General features: G+C 36.1%; 1 protein-coding gene across 2 annotated transcripts; it reads left to right on the forward strand.

The window, feature by feature from the left end:
- The first annotated feature begins 569 nt into the window (after positions 1-569).
- On the forward strand, positions 570-23609 carry LOC107768791 (branched-chain-amino-acid aminotransferase-like protein 1). Of its 2 annotated transcripts, none has more exons than XM_016587943.2 (20): positions 570-909; positions 1743-1841; positions 2030-2101; positions 3115-3207; positions 3486-3623; positions 5963-6021; positions 7600-7702; positions 8233-8421; positions 8528-8628; positions 9710-9764; positions 9882-9968; positions 10127-10178; positions 10754-10839; positions 12234-12287; positions 19167-19250; positions 19557-19628; positions 20749-20829; positions 22211-22246; positions 22765-22908; positions 23138-23609. In XM_016587943.2, exons 1-19 carry the CDS (start codon positions 829-831, stop codon positions 22891-22893), a joined length of 1671 nt encoding a protein of 556 aa, XP_016443429.1. In that variant the 5' UTR covers positions 570-828; the 3' UTR covers positions 22894-22908; positions 23138-23609. The 2 variants fall into 2 exon arrangements, with proteins under 2 accessions (XP_016443429.1, XP_075094591.1); XM_075238490.1 differs by having other exon boundaries at positions 590-909; positions 3501-3623.
- The last annotated feature ends 1381 nt before the right edge of the window (positions 23610-24990 follow it).

Below are 24990 nucleotides of genomic sequence, written 5' to 3' on the forward strand. Positions count from 1 at the left end.
TATTATTTAACAAAACATTGTCTATTATTTCTTGTGCATTAGCAAACTTGTTCAACTGGATTTTGTGTAATGGACGAAGCACTGTTTACTATTTCTATCTCAATCTATATGACATTTAAATAAGAAGATATATCTTAGATTAACGTCCCAAAGTTTTTGACATCATTATACTAATAACATTATTTTATAATTTCCTTATTACATAGAGAAACATGAGAGGGATAGAGAGGAAAAGAACAAAGATACATTAATACCACTAGAGCATAAACTTATGTAGTTTCATATTTATTGTCTGCATTTACACTCAATTGATTTTAAATAGCCTAATGTGTTAAAAGAATTTTTACACATTGAATAAATAAAAATGATTTGTTGAGTACATTATGAGTGCAAATTTTGTATTTTGAAATAACGGGGATTCATATTATTCTTCAACCTTTTGAAACTTGAAAGGAGGAAAGTGTTGGTCTATATAATAACTTAAGAAGCCGTGTATATATTTCTCTCTTAAAAATCAAGAATCTAGTATTTTTTATAGGTTAATTATAACCTCCTCCAGCCCCTATGCCAAATTTCAAAAATTGCCGATAAGGACTATGCATTGACGATTTCTCTAATACCAAACCCCGTCAACTTTTTCTTTGTTCTTTTTTGGGCAAGGAGATAATACAAATTGTCATTATCATTTAACCACATTTCTTGTCCTCTTTAGCAACATGTGTACTTATGTTTTTTGCTGCTAAACCCAAGAAAACTAAACTGCTAGTAGTAGTACTAGTATCATTTTAAAGATACAATCGAAAAGCAAGTTGTGTAATTCTTGAAAAAATGGGAGAAGAAATTGAGGTGATCCATTCATGGTCTGCACCCAGGTCTCTAAGTACCAGCCTCATGTACTCTTTTGCCCAGGTGAGGAGTATCTTTTGGTTCTTAAATAAATGTCGGTTCTTGTATATTTTGCAGTGGTTTAAATAATGGGTTGTTCTATTTCTTGAATTGGTTGACTTTCTCCAACATTATGATGATTCATATAAATGCTTTGTGTTAATCAGTCTTGCTATACATAGTGATCCCCCTCAATTCCCATCAAAAGGAGGATGATGGGGAATGGGGCTTGGAAAGTTTGTTTTCTGGTGTGGCCTAGTGGTCAGGAACTGGGAATCTTGGAGAACTGGGTTCAGTAATTGCAGCAGAGACAAAAAAAAAAAGAAAAAAAAGAAAAGAATTAGGTGATTTATTCCTATTTGTGTAAGCCTTGGTGAATAGAGTTACCCGCTACTTCTACTGGTGTGAGGTAGTACATACCTGGTGAAAAAGTCATGGTGTGCGCAAGCTGTCCTAGACACCATCATCGTCATTAAAAAGAAGTTATAACACTGCAAAAGAAAATAATTACTCTTTGGACTGCAAGCAGTCCTAGACACCATCACCGTCATTAAAAATAAGTTATAACACTGCAAAAGAAAATAATTACTCTTTGGAACGCCCGTTTTCTAATCCCAATTTTCTGTGTAGGTAAATGGTACCTTTTTTCCAGCGTTAATAATACTCCTATTGAATTGGTACATATTTAGTAAAATATAGAATGTCAAAGTAACTCCGCCTTATATTTGCTTGAAATTGATGGTTAAGAATCCTAAGGTCGTCTCGACACTCATATCTTTGCTTAATTAACTAGCATAGTTTTGATGGATTTGTTATCCGTGATCCTTTTGACATAAGAGTGTTTTCTTGTGTTACAGAGAAATGACATCGAAGTTCTTGATGAACCACTGTATGCAAATTTTCTGCGGGTGACTGGAGCAGATAGACCTTACAAGGAAGAACTTAGGTCCAAAATGGTATGTAAGATGATTACCACATTCATGATTTCTATCCTTTTCCAGTATTGTTATTATTCAGAGCTAAGTTGCAATTTGTTACTCCAAGTATAGCAATGTTGGTGTTTCTGAATATGGTTACATAATACTTATATGGCAATAAGTTCTCTATATCTTGACTTTGAGTAACTTTTATATGAAATAAGCAGGACAATGATGGAAATAAAGTGGTGAAGGAGGTCATCTTTGGTGCCGGAGTAAAGAAGTACCGCTATTGTAAGGTAATCAAGCAGCCCATTGCTGTATGTAAGAATAAAGTTATGATTGCGCTATTGTAAGGTAATCAAGCAGCCCGTAGCTGTATGTAAGAATGAAGTTATCATTTGTTCTTTATCTCTCCTTGTTAGATCTATCGTTTTTTTACCCTTTTGAGTTTCATTCATATTCACATTCTTCTAATCCCATATCATAAGACAAGACACATCATGATGGATTTGGTTTACTTTTAGAAAAACAGTGGAAATGCGTAATTCAAACCTCTCATCTAAAGTTGATAAATCCAATTTTGAATCTGCTTGCTGCTAAACCTCAAATTATGTTTGTGACAACTTAGGCAACATATGATTTGTATGATTGAGACTTAGCGACCGAGTGTTAAGCCGGAAGGGTATTCAAGCCAGCTTTGATATATGTAGTCCCCTCTCTTCTGGTTCTTATTCTTCCCAAACTCTATCCTTTTGTGATTTATCATCAAAGATAACACTGTTCCTAGGTACCGACGCGGTCTAATGCTAGGAAATTGTAGGTTTTGTGTAAGACTTGAGTTCTTTGCTGTTATTATTTTTTTGATAAGGTAAAACCCATCCTTATGCCAGAAGTACTATCTGGAGTAGTTAATAGTTATATATTATCTTTTTCTATTTACTTGACAAATTCGGTTCGAGCTTTCTGATGAATAAGATGAAGACCCAAAGATAAGTTTCAAACACTACATATTGCTGTAGACACCTTGTTCAGGTCAATTGTTTTGGTAGTGCCTTAGACACCTGGTGCAGATTAATAGTTTAGTGCAGTCTTTCCCCATAATTCATTGGCTAGAAAGGGAAAGAAGTTTAATTTACACATCTATCCTGTAAAAGGAGACGCCGGATTTGGGCAGCTTTATTATAACATTATAGAAGCAGAACATCATACTCTTTCCCTTTCTTAACATCAGCAGGCAGTTTTTGGCAATAGATATTTATAGTTGGATTATTATTAAAATTCTCTCACTATTCCTTATTTCTTCTTGCAGCATATAGCCAAACAACGTGTGCCAGGTTTGACAAATGAATTGATGAAGAGAGGAAAGCACTTCATCCTGATAAGGAATCCCCTTGATATCTTGGTAAATTTGAGTTCAAGTCTTGTTGCTTATGGTTGGTTATAAGTTCCTAATTTACTCAATCTCTGTTATTTTGTTTTATTCTTGCTGAACTAGAATAATCAAATTATTGCAAAATCCCAACATTGATGCATCACTACCAGAAAATTCAATTAACTTTGTGAACATCGCTCATCTTATATCTCTGTTTTCTTTCATTTTTATTATTTTTCTTTTTCTATGTCCTGTAAAAGTTTAATTTCTGCTTTGACTAAGTTACCTTTCATATGATATGCTGGTAGCCATCTTTTGATAAGGTTGTGCCTCCATCCTTTGTTGAGCTGGGGTTGGCAGAGCTGGTCTCCATATACAGCGAGCTATCTGAATTAGGAAAGCCCCCACCAGTTATTGATGCTGCAGATATTCAAGAAAATCCTGAGGTTTGTTGTTCCAGTAGCATTATTCAGTTTGAAGCATAATCTCCTTTTGTTATTGGTTTATGAAAATATGGTTATCGATTCTTCTCATCCTAGTTGGGAATGTTGACAAAGTTAGATACTAGAAAAATATGGTCCGTTGGCCAGTGATACCCAAATTACTGAAAGTAAGAAGGTATTAATCACAGCTAAATTAGTCTTGCTGTAACATGTAATAACTGATTATTGCTTTGAACTGACTTACAAAATTGCCAGCTGGACATTTTTGTACATGGTATGAGAAAGTTTATAGAGGGCTGCTCATTAGGGCTATAGTCACAACTTCATTGTGGCTGCTCAGTCATTTTACCACTGCATTCATTGGTAGTCCCTTCTATGTGTAGATATATAGGTATTTATGAACATGAACGCTATTGGAGTAATGCAAAAACCTTGAATTGTGGAAAAAGAGGAAAGGAACTGTTGTGGATCTAAAATGTATAGCTATATGGTTAAACACAGCTTACAATGTGTTTTCATTATAGTAAGCTTAGGTCTAATTTACCTCTCTGCTCTCATTTGGTTTTGCTGTGTGAAACTTAATTCATTTGAACTGTGTAGGGCAGGATTAGCGCCTCCACCAATTATGACTAGTTGGTCAACTGCTATTGAAGCAATGTTAAGACCTCATTTTTAAAAGTTTGTACTGCAGAGTTCTAGTGCAGTTAGTCAATGGTCAGTCTTCTGACGAGCGCAAGACCGGTGTATAAAACTTAGGCTCGCTAGTCAAAGATAGTATAATATTAAATCGTCTCCACAGGGATTGGGTTAAATAATGCTCAAAAAAATCTTCAGCTTAACACTATTCAAGAAAATAAACCTTTGATTTTGAGTTATTAACTACTTAAGAGTAAAAACTAAGATTCTCAATTGTGAATGAATAATGAAAATTTAGTGACTAAGTAGCAACGATTGAATATCAAGGTGAGAAACAAGGGCTTTGGCAAGATATGTGATCAACTATTATTCGATTTCAGTAGATGATTTGGCTATCTTAAGGATTCAAATTCTTCTTCCGAATGAATAAGAATTCCGTTAACAACCTAATGACAAGTGCTATGAACCTATGCAAAAAATACGTTGAATAAATGATCTTACGAAGAACGTCTCTCGACTATTCCTCTAAATTGGGTCAATTAATAACTCTACAAGCTCTTTCGATTACCTATGAGAATAGTGAGATTAAGCCAAACAAGATAACGCAATGATAATTGCAGCAACACTTCTCTTCCGATTAAGTGAAACCCCAAATAACTTTGTAATTTAATTCAAAACTCGTTCAACAAATTCAAGCAACTAACAGAAAGCAAGCCCTCTTATAATAATCAAATCACAATATCTGTCAACAACCCTAATAAAGCCTACTCCATAGTGGAAAAATTGTTCATCAAAAGAGTATTAAGAGGACAAGAAAACATTACAACCCACGAATTCAAATAAACTTTCGTATTGAATGACTTAGATGAAGTATTCAAAGTTTCCGTTGTTTCCTTGCCTCCTTCTCTCCAAAATCCGAGATGCCTTGTTTTGGGACGAGCTAGGCTTCATATAGGTGAAACACTTCTCTTCCGATTAAGTGAAACCCCAAATAACTTTGTAATTTAATTCAAAACTCGTTCAACAAATTCAAGCAACTAACAGAAAGCAAACCCTCAAATAATAATCAAATCACAATATCAAATCAAAAGGCTGCCTCCAAAATTACAAAAATAGGCCTGGGTTGAATTCCCGGAGACGGACGTGCGCGGCCGCTCACCTGGGAGTATGACCGCGCTCATGGCCGCGCACCTCTGGCAGACTTCTGTAGCACTTGCGCGCTCAAGTGCGTGTTGGGGGTCGCTCGTGCGCGGCCGCACACAAGAATTTCTTCTTGCTCAAGTTTTCCTCCCACTTACTGCACTATTCGTCCATTAATCCCCTCTACGTCACCTGCATTGAATGACAACATATTAGACCCAAATCAGACCAAATCTCTATCGAATCAACCAAATCAAAGACGCAAAGTGGGCATAAATATTAAGTAACTTTAAGCTCATCATATTCTTTATCTAGTCCAACTTTTTTCCGTCACTTCCCCTGGTTTACGCCTTTCACAAGATAAATCATCTATGTTTTAAATGTGGTGGCCTGTTAAGGAAAAAGAAAAGAGAGTAGGAAAAAGAAAAGAGAGTAGAAGTACCTTCCGCAAGTTTTTACATGAGGAATGATCGCACAGCTGAGTGCCTTGATTACTTGTTTGGTTGGTTATTAAGTCACACAACTGAACATTTTTAAGAAGCTTTCTGCCAATTGTCTTTCTGCAGGCGGCCCTCCGTGGCCTTTGTGAAGACCTTGACATTCCATTTCAAGATTCAATGCTCAGGTAAGCAAAATTTGCGAAAGTTGCTGATATTTGTGTAGATTCTCTACTTTTTGGTATACATTTTGTATGCGGAAAATTTTCAATTATTGAAATTATGTTACCTTATAAGAAAAAACTCATCTCTCTGGAGTTAAACAACATCAACTATTTAGATAATCTTCTCTCCGGAGTTATTACCTTATTGACTAGAAAAAGATATTCATCTTGCTGGATCTGTAGCAGTTTACTTTTCCACCACAATGGAAATGCAGATTCATATAGCCAACAACCACTACTCATATTGTCATGCTGTTTTCTTCCTGTGGGTCCCATAGATATTGGCATATCCCAATCTCATACTTTGAAAAGCATTTGCTTACTCCCCTTTATTCATACGTGGCCTTCCACCTCCCACAGGCCACAACTAACTTCTCCTTAGAATACTCCAAACCTGGCTATAATTGCCCCTACCGTTTGACCAACCCGTGCTGATAATGGATTGAGGTTTCTTTGGATACATTTTAACCCATACACTCAGCCTTCTCCCAAAGAGCCAAGAGTAGGTTAAAAGGAGTTCAAGAGGCGGTTCTTGTGGTAATGTGAACCCTGGCAAATTATATGGAAAGGGAAGAATACATTTGCTGCTCGCTCTTGGTTTCTGCAGGCATCTCAGTTAGATAGAGATTGCGATATTGAGGAGAATGCGGGTGACAATCCTGCCCAGCCTTTTTCCTCCTGAAATTGATGGTATTCAGGTCAGCTTGCGCGTACCTTGACTATTCAACCGGGTACGTGCTACATTCCACTAGCAAAGGTACCGGGTAACTCTACCCACCAGGCTCTAGGTAGATGGGAAAAAATCATGGTGTTTTTTTTAATCTTTTCTGAGATTTGAACCCTACCCAGGCTTGTGCAGATGGAAGTGGAGATGTGCTGTGCAAGGGGTGGGGAATAAGTCTCCAGGGAGATGTGGGTGCAGGGAAGCTTCTCAAGAAGGCGCGGTCTTTTTGGTCATGATGGTGTTACTTGTCATGAAAATAGTTTATAGTATCCAATCATATTATACTGCCATATCATGGCTAGTTTTAATGTTTTAATTGATTCTTGAATGCTGATCTTTTATGAACACTGTGTGAAAAATAGACGTGCTAGTTTGTTGGGGCGAGTCATTAGAAGAAAGATGGAAGTTCCTTAAAAAGGAAAAAGAAAGAAAGAGGACATTAAGTCAGCAAAAGATATGAAGAAATCATTTGGACCGGGCGACGAAGAAGAAATATGCAGGGCATGGCAAATGGGGGACCGGGAAGCCAAATGTTGCCCCATCCTACCACATGTCCATCCATGTATCTGCGGTTGGAGTTACATCTTTTATTTGGAAATGGCATATCCCCCGGTAATTTTTGGTGACTCTCTTATGACTGTATTCGTGGAGGAACCTACAACTTGGACAGACTTCCCTCCCCTCTGTCTCATGTGTTTCTTTAGAATGAAGATGGTAGTTTAAAATTTTGATAACTTTTAAGTATATTTACACCCAAAAAAAAGAAAAAAAAAAAAGAAAAAAAAAAGGAAGAAGCCAACGTGACTTTGTGTTTTCAGGTGGGAAGCTGGGCCAAAATCATTTGATGGCATATGGGCACCATGGTGGTATAAAAGTGTGCATAAGTCAACAGGTTTTGCTCCAGCAAAGAAATACCCTACGGTATATGGTTCACAGATCTTTGGTTACTTGCTATTACATGGTTTTGCATATTTGGTAATGATCGAACAGGGTATTATAGTGACATTTTGAAAAATATCTTTAGTCTGTTAGGTTACTATGTGAAGAAGAGGGGACACTTGCCTCTTTACTTCAGTTTGTATGACCAAGTATGATTGCCATGTGATTTTTTGCTGGCATTACTAGCCCTCGGCTCATACTTTTGACTGCCAGTTATCTATTAGCGCTGAGTGAATTTGAAGTGGGGTAAACTATTTAGCCTAAGTCTCTTTCATGTCCCATGCCTGCCAATTATCTGCCGTTTTTGCATGTGCAATGTGACATGATGCGTCTTTTTGCAAAATTAATCACATGAAAGTTGAACATGTTACTTATTCTCAAATCGTTTCGAATGTTGTTCACAGCTATCTTCTTCCCTACACCATTCTTAATAAATTATGAAGAATATCTAAATATCGGAGTATCCCATGAAAGACATTTGCTTATATTCTTTTCCTTCTAAAACTTTTCAGCCATTTCCAACATCATTATATGATTTGCTGGAGCAAAGCCTACCCTTTTACAACATGCTTAAGCGTCACACAAGACGATCTTCTTATATCCTGAACTCAACTTTACCTCATCCCAGTCTTCCTGTTCCTGCTAATGAGAAGCTGCTTGCATGGGTTGGTGATGAGATTGTGCCCCGTGAGACTGCCAAGGTAAAATTGTAACGAAGTTTACTGATGATATTTGAAAATTTTCTCTTCTTTCTGCTTTCCTGCTCAACTAGCTCTAAATTACTGATCACTGCTTTACATTTTCTAGGTTTCAGTGTTTGATTCAGTTGTCCAAGGTGGTGATGCAGTATGGGAGGGGCTTCGAGTGTACAGTGGGAAGCTATTTAAGCTTGAGGAGCATTTAGATAGGCAAGTTACACACTGTAGATCCATAGAGGTATATTCAGAGCAATTCCATTGGCCATTGACAGATACATTTGGAAGGGGAGCCTTGGTGTAACTGGTAAAGTTGCTTCCATGTGACCAGGAGGTCACGGGTTCGAGCCGTGGAAACAGCCTCTTGCATAAATGCAGGGTAAGGCGGCGTACAATAGATTCTTGTGGTCCAGCCCTTCCCCGGACCCCGCGCATAGCGGGAGCTTAGTGCACCGGGCTGCCCTTTTTAGTATGTGGATTTATCTCATATATATCAAATAGGTGTAACCATTATCATTAAGTTATCTATTTATTCTCTTTTTCCTTTTATTATTTTCCTCATATATCTCAAACCTCTACAATGTGGTTGACTTAAGTAGCTTTCGTGTATGGCCAGGTGGTGACATGACTGAAGCTTTCTTCTTTTTCATAGTTTAACTATTGTAGCGACTATTCCAATGGCTCAGAAGTTGGTGTCTAGATGTAAAATATAGAGTGAAACTCTAAGGCTTGGATGGTTTTTATGGACATTATAACGGGGGGCAGGATTGAAGGAAATAGCATCAAATGTCTAAAGAAGATGAAGCATGGACAAGCTCTCTGTGAATGAGTAGCTCCAAAGATAATGCACTGCATACCTTGAGAATCAGATTTGTCAAAGCACGCCTTAATGTATAAAGCAAATACAATTATGAAAATGAGATAACAAGTCATAAGGATAAGATTCGTCAATATAGTGACCTATTCTGCCACCAGCATATGAGATGAAATATGCTTAATCAATGAAGATGTAGTAAAAAGAATATCAGTTTGTTTTTTCATCCGAATCAGAAAAATGAGCCTTGCTTATCAGTTTGTTTTTTCATCCGAATCAGAAAAATGAGCCTTGCCTATGAAACACTTTGTCTTGCTCTTTGTAAATCCAGTTTGCTGTGGTATATGTCTGATGCATAACAGCTTCCCGGTCCCAAAAAAAAAAGAAAAGAAAAAGTAAAACAGCTTCATTGGGCTATGCATGAATATTTGGCAACTCCAAACTCCATCCCTCGCTTACATTTTAGTTTTCTTTTCTCAGGTTGTTCGACTCCGCGAAAGCACTAGCTTTCAGCAATGTACCAACTCGTGAAGAGGTAAAAATGCTGTGGGATTCCCTGTTTGGCTCTGGGTCTAGGTATCCTGAGCTGTTGATTTCTACTTCACGAAATCTAGTATTTGTACAACTTGTGACTTCATGCAAGAATTTGCAGGTCAAAGAAGCTATTTTCAAGACTCTTTTAACAAATGGAATGTTTGATAATGCACATATCCGACTAACTTTGACACGTGGTAAAAAGGTAATCTTAAGAATTGCTATTAATCTATCTATTCTTGTACTCAGTAGTAATTTTCTAAATCTGATTAAACCCATGACTGGACTTCTAATCGCATTTATGTTTTTTATCTAGTTCTCTTTTCACTCTCACCTTATATTTTTTCATGTTCTTATCATTAGGTAACCTCAGGAATGAGCCCTGCATTCAATCGATATGGGTGTACTTTAATTGGTAAGATGCCTTTTGTTTATATTTTTATAGTTTGAATACCTGCTTTTAAACTCTCTCGTTGTTCCTCTGCATGAACAATGTCAGGGTTCAGCCTATACTGTCGTCTTGTAAGAATGAAAATCATTTCATTATATACTATACTTGTTAAAGATTTTATGTATCTAAGTTATAGTTGCCTGAACTTGTCAAATATCTTGGTAAACTCATTTTAAGGCAGACTAAAAACTGTGTTCTTTTTGTGAATATATTTTCTGTGTAGTCTTGTTCCTTACAGTTAGTCATAATATTGTCCTGTTGTGTGCCAAGTCCTTTATCTTGCAATTTGTAGTCATAATCTTCATGTATTTTGTAGCTAAAGTATTTTCTTTTTCTTTTTAAGTATGGAATTGTCTAGAACTTGGAATAATTTCCTCCAAACCAGTGTCCATTTGCCTCCTTGATTTTTCCTTGTCAATAAAAAGTAAAATAAAAAAGATCAAATTACTAAATGTCTGCTTTCTGTATTTTACTGGTGTAGCTAAACTCTAATTTATCCATCCTTCTTTCTCATATTTTTATTACACCTTCTTTTGAAGTTCTTGCTGAATGGAAACCTCCAGTCTATGACAATGAAAAGGGCATAACGCTAGTGACGGCAACCACTCGTCGTAATTCACCAAATGTAAGATATTGCTTCCAGTTGAACATAGTATTTTCATGAGATTGTTATGTTATTTCCATGCATCCTCTTTTCTTATTTAAAAAAATTCATTTCCTTTATACCCATATTGCTAAATCAATTTCCATTTATCTATAGACTTTTATACAATTGACAGAGCATTTTTGAGGCAAGTTGTGGTTTTGTTGATAACTCAACATTCCCACAATCCTTTGTTTTTTGCTGCAGGGAGAGGGAGAGTTTAACCCTGAAACTTTAGGAAAAGACTCGAGTTCATTTTTGTTAAACCCAGTATCAAATTGTTGCAATTTTATATGCTGTATATCACCCCAGATTAAAAATTTATACGTTTCTCCTTCCATGCTTAATTAGTTAAAGTCGCTGGTTCTTAAGTAATAACCAAATCAGATTTCTACTCTGTAGCATCTTTAAGTGCAAATGTCAGGCTCCATTTCCACTGAGACAATTTTTGCCGTCAGTTGTTTATTTCTTATAATTTTTTTGAAAAAAGAAAAAGTCAATTAGCCTGTTTTTGTGCTTCCTGTATTCTCTAATGGAGTTAGTAGCTTATCCGCTCATCGGTCGGGTAACTTGGTTTAATGGTACTGTGATTAGTTAATAGTGATCATGTCTTAAAATGGTAAGTGACAATGTGACTTTTTGTCTGCTACAGTCGAGATAACCATCATAAAGCATTATCATGTTGAGGTCTCCTGAGGAACTTCAGTTAGCCTGAATTAAGGAAAAAGAAAAGAAAGGGAGAAAATCTGACATTGTGTTATTCTCCTCTGTTTTTAGTTTATCTAAACTTCACCACCATCTTGTGGGTACCTGTTCGTCCAAGACGTGAGCCCCTTTTCAAAAATCATGCCCTATTAGCTTTAGCAATACCATGTTCTATAGTACCTTCAGAACAAACTTGATATTAAGTCCAAGTAAGGATGACGGTGTGTTACTGCAAAAAGATGCCCTGATTCAACGTGCTTCCTTCCCAACCATGTACAGAACCCCAAAAGATGATGTTGGCCAAGGATTGTAATTTCAGCCTATATTGCTCGGACACTTCAAAAATGTCGCCGGGTGAGTGTTGGATCCTCCAAAATTAGTGCATTTTTAGAGGATCGGACACGGGTGGCAGCATTTTGGAGAGTCCAAGTAACATGGTTTTCAGCTCATGATTATGTCATATCCTTGGTTAAGGTATCTAAGTGATCTATGCTTCCTACCTAATGATGTTGAATAACTTTCTATGCTAATGCTACTTTCTTATAGCCAAAGATTGAGGAAGGTGACATATAATTCCTTGAGCTATTATGTTGCTTTGAGCCTTTATAATAATAAATCTATATTTGGGTTACCTTTTGTTTTAAATCAATGACTTGTTTTGTACTCGGCAGAATTTGGATTCGAAGATTCACCATAACAACCTTCTCAACAACATTCTCGCAAAGGTATCTTTTTCTCTTCTATGTTTGAGCTGTGCAAATCTATACTTTGAGTATTCACATAATCTTTTTTTCCTACCCTTTCTGAGAAGGGGAGCCTTGAAACAACGGTAAAGTTGTCTCTGTGTGACCTATAGATCACGGGTTCGAGCAATGAAAGCAGCCATTAATACTTGCATTAGGGTAGGCTGTCTACATCACACCCCTTAGGGTGCAGCCCTTCCCCGGACCCTGCGTGAACGCGGGATACCTTGTGCACCGGGCTACCCTTTTTCTTTTTATTGTTTCTGAGCAAGTCGTAATTGTGATGTGAAATTCATATTGACAGTGCTTTATCTTATATCTACTTGCAGATTCTTATCTTACCTCTTCTTTAATTTATATACTTCGTATTAAGAACTTATAGCTTGCAATATGGAGAAGCACCTTAGAGAATAAGGGTTTTAGGATGGGTAAAAGTAAGACTAAGTACATGCACTGCAAGTCTAGTCGGCATGAGAATAGCGAAATTGAGGTGAGATTAGATAGGATTGCAGTGACAAAATGCAAATAATTTAGATATCTAGGCTCGTTTCAAGAGATTAGAATGATAGATGAAGATGTTACTTATAAGATTAAAACCTAATGGTTGAAATGGAGAAGTGCTACCGGAGTGTTATGTGATAGAAGGCTGCCTACCAAAGTGAAAGGTAAGTTTTATAGAACTATAGACCGGTTATGTTATATGGTAGTGAATGTTGGACCACTAAAGTCCGACATATCTACAAAATGAGTGTTGCACATATGCCGATGCTAAGATGGATGTGCGGCTACACAAGATTAGATAAGATTAAAAATGACGACATTCACTAGAAGGTGCAAATAGCATGCATTAAGGATAAAGTGAGAGAACGTCGCTTGAGATGATTTGGTTATGTCCTGCATAGACCTACAAATATATCGGACGGTAGGTGTGAAAATATGGTAAATGAAGGTGTTAAAGGGGACATGGTAGATCTGAAATCATATGGAAGAAAGTTGTCTCGAATGACCTAAAAATCCTTGTAATCAATGCAGATTTAGCTAAAGATAGGCACAATGGAAGAGAAAGATCCATATATGTGATACCTACTAGTTGGGAATAGGTTTTTAGACTTGGTAGGAAACTCTAATATTATTATTATTATTATTATTATTATTTATATATATATATATATATATATATATATATATACATATATGTATGTATATATATGTATATATATGTATATATATGTATATATATGTATATATATAAAATTTATTTTTTGCTTTCACTTCTATTCTGTTTTGGTAATGATGATGATATGAGTTGTGCTTAAAGAAAAAAGTGAGGATTTATATCGCCGACTCCAACTTGTTTGGGACTGAAGCATAGTTGTTATATTAAGTGTTGAATTTGACACGATTAATGTGAACTAGTGTGAACATTTGAAGCCTCCTTTTAGGAAGAAATTGGTAGATGCATTTTTTCATGCATTTACATTGTATGATCACACTTAATGTGATGTCATGCATGATATTATTAAGGCCATTTCCCTTCTATAAATAGCAAGAGTTCTCACTTGCCTTCTTATCTCCTAAGGCATTTGAATCTTCTTTCTCTCTTGTAGTATTTCACTTGTATTTTTGGAGTGAAATAAAGTTTGAGTTGATTGTGTCCGAGGACTAGGCAAAAATCAAATTTTGCCGAACCTCGTTAATTTCTGGTGTTCTTTTTTTTATTGTCTCATTTACTATTTATTATCTACCTTTAGATATAGCAGTTGTGATTTAATCGCTCTCTATATATTTGGATTCCGCAACAATTGGTATTAGAGCCAAGGTTCTATCTTAGTATGCTCTGTGGCTGCAACATAGTCTGAACTTCCACATCAGAAAAGAATTACTTTGGTGTTCTGTACTGTCAGTAAATAAATAGTATCTGTAGCAAAAATGGGAGATAATAAAAATGAAGAGTCCACATCGGGTGTCAGTAATACGTCGTTGGCATCTTCGCTTATGACAAGAATTATGTCAAATGCGAAGTTTGCAGTTGAAATTTTTGACGGGTCAGGACATTTCGGGATGTGGCAAGGTGAGGTTCTTGATGTCCTTTTTCAACAAGGGCTAGATATTGCCATGGAAGAAAAGAAACCAGACAATATCAGAGAAGGAGATTGGAAGATTATCAACCGCGTTGCTTGTGGTACCATTCGATCTTACCTCGCAAGAGACCAGAAGTACCCATACACAAAAGAAACTTCTGCAAGTAAATTGTGGAATGCATTGGAGGATAAATTCTTGAAGAAAAACAGTCAAAATAAACTTTACATGAAAAAAAGGCTGTTACGCTTCACATATGTTCCTGGTACTACAATGAATGATCATATCACCAGCTTTAAATCACCAGCTTTAATAAGTTGGCGACAGATTTGCAGAATATGGACGTGACTTTTAGTGATGGAGATATGGCCTTAATGTTATTAAGTTCACTTCTCCATGAGTACGAGCACCTCGAAACTACTCTACTTCATGGGAATGATCAAATGTCTCTCAAAGAAGTTTGTTCTGCCTTGTACAACTATGAACAAAGAAAGAGAGAAAAACAAAAGAGTGGAGAAGGAGAAGCACTGGTCGTGAGAGGTCGTTCTCAAAATCATATGAGAACGAAGAAAGGAAGATCCAAGTCAAGATCCAGACCCAGCAAAGATGAATGCGCCTTTTGCTGAGAAAAGAGGCACGGGAAGAAAAAGTGTCCAAAGTTGAAAAACAAGGCCAAACCTAACAATGGGAAGGCTGTCATGGATTCAAATGTAGCTGATTGTGACGACTCTGATTTCTCACTAGTTACAACTGAGCCATTCAAACCATCTGACATATGGTTGATGGATTCAACTTGTAGCTATCATATGTGTCCCAACCGAGACTGGTTCGTTGATTTTCAAAAAGGAGAATGTGGAGTTATTCACACCGCAAATAACAATCCTCTTACCGCATATGGTATTGGTTCAATCCGATTAAGGAACCATGATGGATTGATCAGAACATTAACAGAATCTGTTCGATATGTATCGGAATTGAAGAAAAATCTCATTTCTGTAGGAGCCCTAAAGTCAAAGAGGCTCAAAGTCGTTGTAGAAAATGGAGTAATGAAAATATGCTCCGGTGCACTAGTGGTAATGAAGGGAATTTGGCGAAATAATAACATGTACCACTATCACGGTAGTACAGTTATTGGGACAACAACAGTGACATCCATTGATGACAAGGAGGCAGAAGCAACCAAGCTATGGCACATGTGCTTGGGACGTGCCGGAGGAAATTCCTTAAAAATTTTATCAGATCAAGGATTGTTAAAAGGAGTAAAGACTTGCAATTTGGAGTTTTGTGAGCATTGTGTCAAGGGGAAACAGACAAGGGTTAAATTTGGAACAGTAATCCATAATACTAAAGGTATTTTGAATTATGTTCACTCTGATGTTTGGGGTGCTTCCAATACACCTTCATTAGGTGAGAAACACTATTTTGTAACCTTTATTGATAACTTTTCCCGGAGAGTGTGGGTGTATACTATGAAAACCAAAGATGAGGTACTTTGAATTTTTCTCAAATGGAAGGCGTTGATAGAGACTCCAACAAGCAAAAAGATAAAGTGTCTCCGCACAGATAAGGGTGGAGAATACAAAAATGATCTTTACAATAAGATTTGTGAAGATGATGGCATTTTGAGACATTTCACCGTCAGAAATACACCACAACTGAATGGAGTGGCAGAACGCATGAACCGAACTTTGATGGAGAAGGTTCGGTGTATATTGTCCAATGCTGGCTTGGGCAAAGAATTTTGGGCTGAGGCAATAACATATGGATGCCACCTCATTAATCGTCTACCATCTGCCGCTATTGGAGGCAAGACACCATTTGAAAAATGGTATGGAAAACCTGCTGAAGATTATAATTTTTTGCATGTATTTGGCTCAATTGCATACTATCATGTGAAAGAGTCAAATTGGATCCGAGAGCAAAGAAAGCTATATTTATCGGGATTACTTCTGGAGTCAAAGGATACTGTTTATGGTGTCCAGAGACAAGAAAAACTATATTCAGTAGAGATGTTACCTTTGATGAATCTGCCATAACAGATAAGGTGACAGTTGAAGATGCCAAACAAACGGATGGTGCTTCAAAGCAGGTGGAGTTTGAAGGAAAATTAATTTTCCCAACACAGGGAGAAAACGAGGAAACAATGGAAGATTTTTTCCTGGAAGAAGAGTCAGTGGAAGAGGAGATTCCAACTCAGGAACCCCAACAACTTGAATCAATAGCAACCAGCTAGCCAAAAAGAACAATAAAGAAACCTATTCGTCTCATAGAGACAGTGGCTTGTGCAGCCTCAATTGTAGCTGATGGTGTTCATACCACTTATAAAGACGCAATCCAAAGTTCAGAAGAAGATAAGTGGATGATTTTCATGAATGAAAAAATGCAGAATCGCACATGGAAATTGACCAATCTCCCGAAGGGCATGAAAGCAATTGGGTGCAAATGGGTATTTGCAAAGAAAGAAGGATTTCCTAACCAAGAAGATGTTCGCTACAAAGCAAGATTGGTGGCCAAAGGGTACGCTCAAAAGGAGGGAATTGATTAAAATGAGGTGTTTTCTCCAATTGTGAAACACTCCTCCATTAGAGTTTTGTTGGCTTTGGTAGCACAGTTGAATTTGGAACTAGTTCAGTTAGATGTAAAAACTGTATTTTTACATGGAGACTTGGAAGAGGAAATCTATATGACTCAGCCAGAAAGATTCAAAGTTGCTGGAAAGGAAAATATGGTGTGCAAACTTGAAAAATTGTTGTACGGATTGAAACAATCTTCTAGACAATGGTACAAACTATTTGACAAGTTTATGTTGCGACAGAAGTACAAAAGAAGCAAATACGATCATTGTGTGTATTTGCGCAAGCTTGAAGACGGGTCCTTCATATATCTTCTCCTATACGTCGATGATATGTTGATAGCTTCCAAAAGTCAAGAGGAAATTGAGAAGTTGAAGATTCAACTGAGAAAGGAGATTGAGATGAAGGATTTGGGTGAGGCGAAGAAAATTCTTGGCATGGAGATAAAAAGAGATAGACATTCAAAGAAACTCTATCTATCTCAGAAAGAATACTTGAAAAGAGTAATACATCGATTTGGCATGAATGACAACACAAAGTCGGTTAGCACTCCGCTTGCTCCTCACTTTAAGCTTAGTAATGCTATGTCGCCGAAAAATGAAGCTGAACGAGAGTATATGTCAAGAGTATCATATGCAAATGTCGTTGGTAGCTTAATGTATGCAATGGTTTGCACAATACCTGATATTTCACATGCTATCGGAGTTGTAAGCTGGTATATGCATGATCCAAGAAAGGAACATTGGCAAGCTATGAAATGGATTCTACGGTACATTTGTAATACTGTAGATGTTGGATTGATTTTTTAGCAGGAAGATAGTCAGGATATTGTGACTCAGATTATACGGGTGATTTGGACAAGCGTAGATCAACTACTGGTTATGTTTTCACTTTGCAAATGCACCAGTTAGTTGGAAGTGTACTTTGCAGTCAATGGTTGCTTTGTCTACTACTGAGGCAGAGTACATGGCAATTACGGAGGCTGTTAAGGAGGCAATTTGGCTTCAAGGGTTGCTTAGAGAGCTTGGTATTGGTCAAGAAAGCATCACACTATTTTGTGATAGTCAGAGTGCTATCCAATTAGCAAAGAACCAAGTTTATCATGCAATGACGAAGCACATTGATGTTCGATATCACTTTATGCGAGATATTATAGAAGAAGGTGGAGTCATGGTGCAGAAAATTCAGACTACAGACAACCCTGCTGATATGCTAACAAAAGTAGTGACTGCGATCAAGTTTCAACATTGTTTGAACTTGATCAACATTGTTGAGCTTTGAAGATTGAAGTTGAAAACACAATCAAAATTTATCAGTGAGAGAAAATTGAAAAAGTTAAATCTTGCCAAGGTGTAGATTTGTTGTATTTGACAAGATTAATGTGAACCAGTGTGAACATTTGAAGCCTCCTTTTAGGAAGAAATTGGTAGATGCATGTTTTCATGCATTTACATTGTATGATCTTACTTAATGTGATGTCATGCATAACATTATTAAGGCAATTTCCCTTTTATAAATAGCAAGGGTTTTGTTCATTTGTAAACATATCTCACTTGCCTTCTTATCTCGTAAGTCATTTGGATCTTCTTTCTCTCTTGTAGTATTTCACTTGTATTTTTGGAGTGAAATAAAGTTTGAGTTGATTGTGTCCGAGGACTAGGCAAAAATTAAATTTTGCCGAACCTCGTTAATTTCTGGTGTTCCTTTTATTATTCTCTCATTTATTATTTATTAGCTACCTTTAAATATAGTAGTTGTGATTTAATCACTCTCTATATATATTCGACTTCCGCAATATTTAGAACATACCAATTTCACTTAATAAAAAAAAATCATAGCAAATTTGCTTTTGGAGTCAAATTGATTGGTTATCCAGCAAAATTTTGTTGGATCAGTTGGAAAGTTGGAAGTACATGAAATGCTTATCCCACTCCCTAATTAAGATTATGAAACTCTTAAATGTCAATCAAAAATGTCATGGTAAGTAAAAAAATTTAGACCTCAATGGTGAAGTTCTTTTACTTTAACTGAGACGGAGGAAGAATAATGCAACTCCTGTTTGGAGAAGTCCGGAAAAGGGGTGGGGGTGGGGTGGGGGCACATACCTTAGAAATTGCAGTTGTTTCTTGTCTTTGTCGCACTACCACACTGTATGATTTATTGCATGGTCTCCTGACTGTATTTGACTTCAATTTCTCATCTGGTGCAGATAGAAGGAAATAATGCTGGGGCTGATGATGCCGTCATGCTTGATAAAGATGGCTATGTGTCAGAAACTAATGCTACAAATATAGTAAGCTCATTCACCTCCTATAGTTCCTTTTACTCTAGGTTCCCAGTCTATATCCCTCAGGAGGCAACCCACACTTTGGGGAAGCTCATTGCATGTATTGTCCAACAGATTCTCCTTTTCTTCTGTACTTTCTTCCTGCTTTTGGTGGCATAACCACGAAACTCAAAAGTGTTATCATACAATTCTATGGTCATTTAGTTAACCTTTTAATGGTTTGAGTATTTCTTTTGCTTTTTACCAACCATCAAATCTTGCGTTTCTTGTCAATTTCCTCTCTTCGATAAAATCTGTTTTTACCCTTTGCAGTTCTTAGTGAAGAAAGGGCGCGTGGTGACACCTCATGCTGATTATTGCCTTCCTGGCATAACAAGAGCAACAGTAAGTTTCAGAAGATTTCTCATTTGATATAAATCATTCTGTTGTGTTCAAAATTCTGTCGTCTCTCTCTCCCTTTTTAAACAAACAGTATGGATCATGTATTATCATGCGAAACTACCTTTTTTTATTTTCTTTAAGGTGCGCAGTCGTGTTAGTGCATTTAACATATACAAAGTTAGTTCTTGACCAAAACTGGAACAGAACCCAGTCTTTTCCAGATTCAGGCTATAAATGGTTGCGCATCCTCCAACCACCCCCCCCCGGGCCCAAAAAAAAAAAAGGAGAAACAGATCTGAGACACAGTAAGAAACAAAAGATACTTGAAGGAAAAACACAGCAACTCTCTTACTTGAAGGTTAAGTATTATGTAGACTATTTGGTTAGAAAGAAACAAAAGATACTTGAAGGAAAAACACAACAACTCTCTTATATGACAGATAGATGTTTACGGAGTCTTTTCTTTCGGCGCAAGGGTAGGGATATGGAAGATGTGAAGCTTTTTCATTTTTTGGACTCTATGTATTTGACGTAGATGTTGAGAAAGTGTTGACTTTCTCCTGTTTTGTACTCTTGCAGTACTTTCTTGATAGTCATAATAAAACTTACTTTAAAAAAAGACAAAGAAAGAAAAAAATCCCCCCCACCCTTTCTTTTCATTAGAGTAATTATGTTCTGAAAATCCATCTCGTTTCTCTCCTGTCAGAAGAATATGGATTTTGGCACAATTAGTGCCCCTGAACTATTTGAGCTGTAAATCTAATTTTCAATCTACCATCAAGTAAACCAAAAATATCTTACCATGTTAATCCACATTACATAATATTTTGTTTGGAAGCACTGCTTTGGGAAATGATCTCTGTTTGCTGCCGACCAGCTTATGATACGAAGATGTCTTAGTGATGGATTCTTGGTATTACATTACTTTCCCAATTTATTTCGAGATGACGCTTCGATTTTAGGATCAAAAATAATTTTGTTGAAAACCATCCATTGTGTTTATTAGTTGTTACAACTTACAAATGCAGCCAGAGTGGCATGGGTCTAAATTACATGGCATTTTAGTTTTTGATGAAGTAATTAATTTGTAGAGTTATCTGATGATCAATAATCCCTTTTTCAGGTCATGGAGCTTGTGCTGAAGGAAAATTTAGTTTTAGAGGAGCGACGAATTAGCTTATCAGAATTTCACACTGCCGATGAGGTGTATACTCTTAACTATGAGTTTGTTCTTTTGCAAACCTAGGAAATTTGTTGCAAGCATTACCTAACATCTTTTCTCTTACAAGACTCGCTCCACACTTTGTGAATTATGCTTGTAATGTGTCCAAGGCAACTTCTTAAGAAATTAATCAAATGAAGAATTTAGTTTTAGGGAGCATTTAGTGTATGCATCCTTCTCATCACACAACTCAACCTACTCCGTTGTCTGGAGAAACCATTCCTAACAAACTTTACTTTAACTTGAATACCTTTTTTAAAGCATCTACGACATCTTTACTATAATTGAATAAAGCAGCAGTATTGCAATAATGTTTTGGGTAGCATTGATAATCTATCAATGTACAACCACGACACCCCCATAACGAGGAAGCCTGTGGCCCTTTTCTTGTTTGCAGTTTCATCGCATATTTGGTTTTGAATATAAAAATCAGGTGAAAACCTCTTTATTGTGCATCTCTGTGCAAATACTTGCATAAAAACATATACAAATAGTAAAAAGAGGTTATATCTATGTAGGGGTAAATTCACTAATTTCAATATTATGTACATCAACAATTTTTACAATATCATTGTGCCCAGTGTTTTGCTTCCAACCTTTCTTCTCAAAGTCAATGATACTGGTGCCAAGTGTCATAATATCATTTGTTGAGTCATATTTTGTTAATATTTATAATTATTAAATGAGGTTTGTAGTGTGTATATTATGTTGAGGGACTAGGGAGCCACTTTACCAAATGTATGATTCATGAATCATGAGGGCATTAACCATTCCATGGGATCTATGATTCAGACGCTCATCTTATCTAGTTTCAATTTGGATTCCTTACTTGAATTCATTGATATTCAAAATACAAGCTTCCTTATTCTTATGCTTGACATTAATGAGTTAAAGATCTAAGCATTTTCAGGAAAATTAAGTTTTCGCACTTTATGGCACACCATGATTATACATGAAAATGCCCACTTTCTTGTTCTCTTCATTCTGTTGTTTTCTCACTTGAAGCAATTAGGATTTTCTTGCACTGCGCTGTTTAACAACTCTTAAATCATTAATTTGAGATTGTGCCCATGCTTGGAGAACCCCTTTTAGCAACGTTAATTCCAGCACAAGTATGCTTCTTCTGTTGTATTATCGGTCATACTACTTGCTTTAGAGATCCCCTCTCTTCTTTGGTTTTAGTTTCTTGCTATCTTTGTCTTGAGAAATGTTTGTGTTAAGCAGAAGCTTCTCTCGTCGTGATCTTCATTTTTACTTGTGAAATATGACCACCATCACCACCACTATTGGTTTTCACTGTTGATGATTCTTGTCATTTTTCTGTTTTTGCTTCCTCTTAATATGAATGTTGCACTTCTTGCAGGTGTGGACAACAGGAACTATGGGGGAACTTAGCCCGGTATGTTAAAGTCGTTGATTGATTTAAAACTTTTGGGTCATCTGGCTGACTCAGTGTGCAGAACTGGTTCTGTCTCCTTTTCAAGTTTCCTTCATCCATTGAATTAATATGTTTTGAGACTAAAGGTTGTCTCTTTTAGTGCCTGAGGAACCTTGGCTTGGTTTTTAATTAGGTGTCGATCCCAATTCACACACGTTTGACCTTTCAAAGTGGATTATTTGAGTCTCTGGGTTATAAATAAATCCCTGGATCATTATTGTCTTCTGTCTGAATAGCTGCCTTCCACCCAGGATCATTAACAAATAACAATAATGAGCATGCTATTGCATCTCTGGTGTAATACCTTGCTGATAATGATAAAGAGATTTCACTATCGTCACTTATCCTCATCACTCAAAAGTGTTCCAATTCTCTATACTGGACTCTGAATCTTACCTTCCTTTTGACATGTCACTTAGTATAAGATATTCTGGCATGCAACTTAGATTTACCCATCTTGATTGTTTTTACATGTACAGGTTGTCAAGATTGATGGACGTATAATCGGTGACGGTCGAGTGGGACCTGTAACACAGAGATTGCAAAATGCTTACAAAAAGCTGGCAGAAGAATCAGGAGTGTCTATACCAATCTATCAAAAGAGCTAAATAGATAGTTTCCAGGTTCCCATCTTCAACTCAATTCTCTGGGTTTTGGTTATTAAAGTTCCTAGGTGATCTATAGTCAATTGTTTCAGAAAAGGAAAGAGTTATTATTCCTCAGGCTTTTTTCTGCTACATTGTCCCCGCCTCTTCCCCTAGGCCTTTTTTTCGTTTCCTTGTGCACCAATTTAGGTTGTGAAAAAGAAATCGTGTTGCTGCTTATTACCTATTCTTTTGTTTGCAATTTCAGATGTCCAATAAAGAACTGGAGATCTAAGGGATATTCTTCTTGAATTCGTCTCAAATTGCGTAAGGAGTTTGAAGGGTTCATGAGTTGTCATTAGGAAAGCGATCCATTGAATGCCATATCAGTGGCAACAAATTGTTATTTTCCTATCATAAACGTAAGAATGATAATAACAACTGTGACGTAAAGTCATGGAATACTTGTACTCAAAACAGTTCAAGAACAATACAAACCAAGATAATAGAGGGGAGAGGGAACAAGTCAGTGTATCCCATGTAGGATACAAGTTTTTCTTCTTTTCGAGTTATGCTTTGCAAAGCGATTAAAGATGGTAATTACCCCCTCCCCCAAAAAAGATTTTTTAAGTTGAGGATTATTCATATCACCTGTAAACTAGAATTTAAAATGCTTTTTTATTTTCTGAAATACCTACCTATAGATGCAATTTTCTTCAAATAATCGAGATTTAATTAAATTAAATTTGCACTTGTTATATTGACAAGATATTCAAAGCATCTATCCCATAATAAACTTCCCTGGAATCTCTGGTGGATGATTCCAGGGATTTTTTTTCCCATTTTAGAATAATTAACTCATAAACTCTCCTGAAATTTATAGCATTGAAAATGGTGAGAAATTTGTTAAATCAAAGCATTGCATGTTCACGTGATGACTTGTGCAGGATTGATTCCTCTGTCCCACTAGATACTTTTGTCTCTAAAGATATTAAGTAAAATTGAATATTTTACTATAATGGGTGTCTATAAATGCAACTATTAATCAAGAGATAGCAACACTGCCATAAAATATATTCTTCCCCATTCATCTATAGCATCACAAATGGTTCCACAACTGAAATTTGCGTTTTTCTTGATTACCGTCCTTGTTGCAACTAGTTGCGGTGTAAATAGGGCGTGTTTGTTCGAATTTTTCAATTATTAAACTAAATTAATTGTCTCAGATTTTTAAATCTATAAACCAAACCAAACCAACAAAAGTAAGGTTTTTCAGTTACGGTTTTTTTCGGATTTTTATATTTTCTCGGGTTTTTCGAGTTTTTCGGGGGTTTTTTCCGACAAAATCTTCATAGCATAAAATTTATAATTTGTGTTCTAATATTTCTTAGGTCCTAGTAGGATATAACTATATATATAAGATGTTACCCAATAAAATAATACAAAATAATGTGAGATGAGTCATGATTATACTAAAATACTCAACAAATCGCATAAGATAAATATTGTTAATAATAAGCCATAATAAAAATAAACATAATCTAAAAGTACTAAGTCATGTTAAAATAAGTACGACTAATAAGTACTAAGTATTAATTACATGACTAAATAATATTAAAAGTGAGTTATGCATTTTCACTATCTAAATCAATGCAAAACTAAAAAAGAAATATCCAATACTATTGTAATTTCTAGTATTGAATTAATTTTTTTTGTTAGCATTAGTATTTATTTGATTTTGCTTTGGGCTTTATTTGAGTTACTAACTTTTATGGACTATAAAACATATTTGATCATTCAAAAGTTCTATGTCTAAGCTTGAAATAATACATTAAAAGAGAGAACTATTAAAGAGTTTAAAAAATATTTATAAATTATATTACAATAATTATTTTTATGTATAAAATAGTTTTAAAACTTGTATACATGTAATGTCTGGTTGATTTGGTTTCGGTTTGACTTTTTTTAGTTAATACCAAACCAAACCAATTATGGTCGGGTTTTTTTTTCTAACACCAAACCAAATCAAATCAAACCATAGTCGGGTTTTTTTTCTCGGTTTGACTCGGATTATCGGTTTGATGCGATTTGTCAGTTTCCTTTGTACACCCCAACAACTAC

This window comes from Nicotiana tabacum, chromosome 19, assembly GCF_000715075.1.
Source record: "Nicotiana tabacum cultivar K326 chromosome 19, ASM71507v2, whole genome shotgun sequence".
In the NCBI taxonomy this organism is placed as follows: Eukaryota; Viridiplantae; Streptophyta; class Magnoliopsida; order Solanales; family Solanaceae; genus Nicotiana; species Nicotiana tabacum.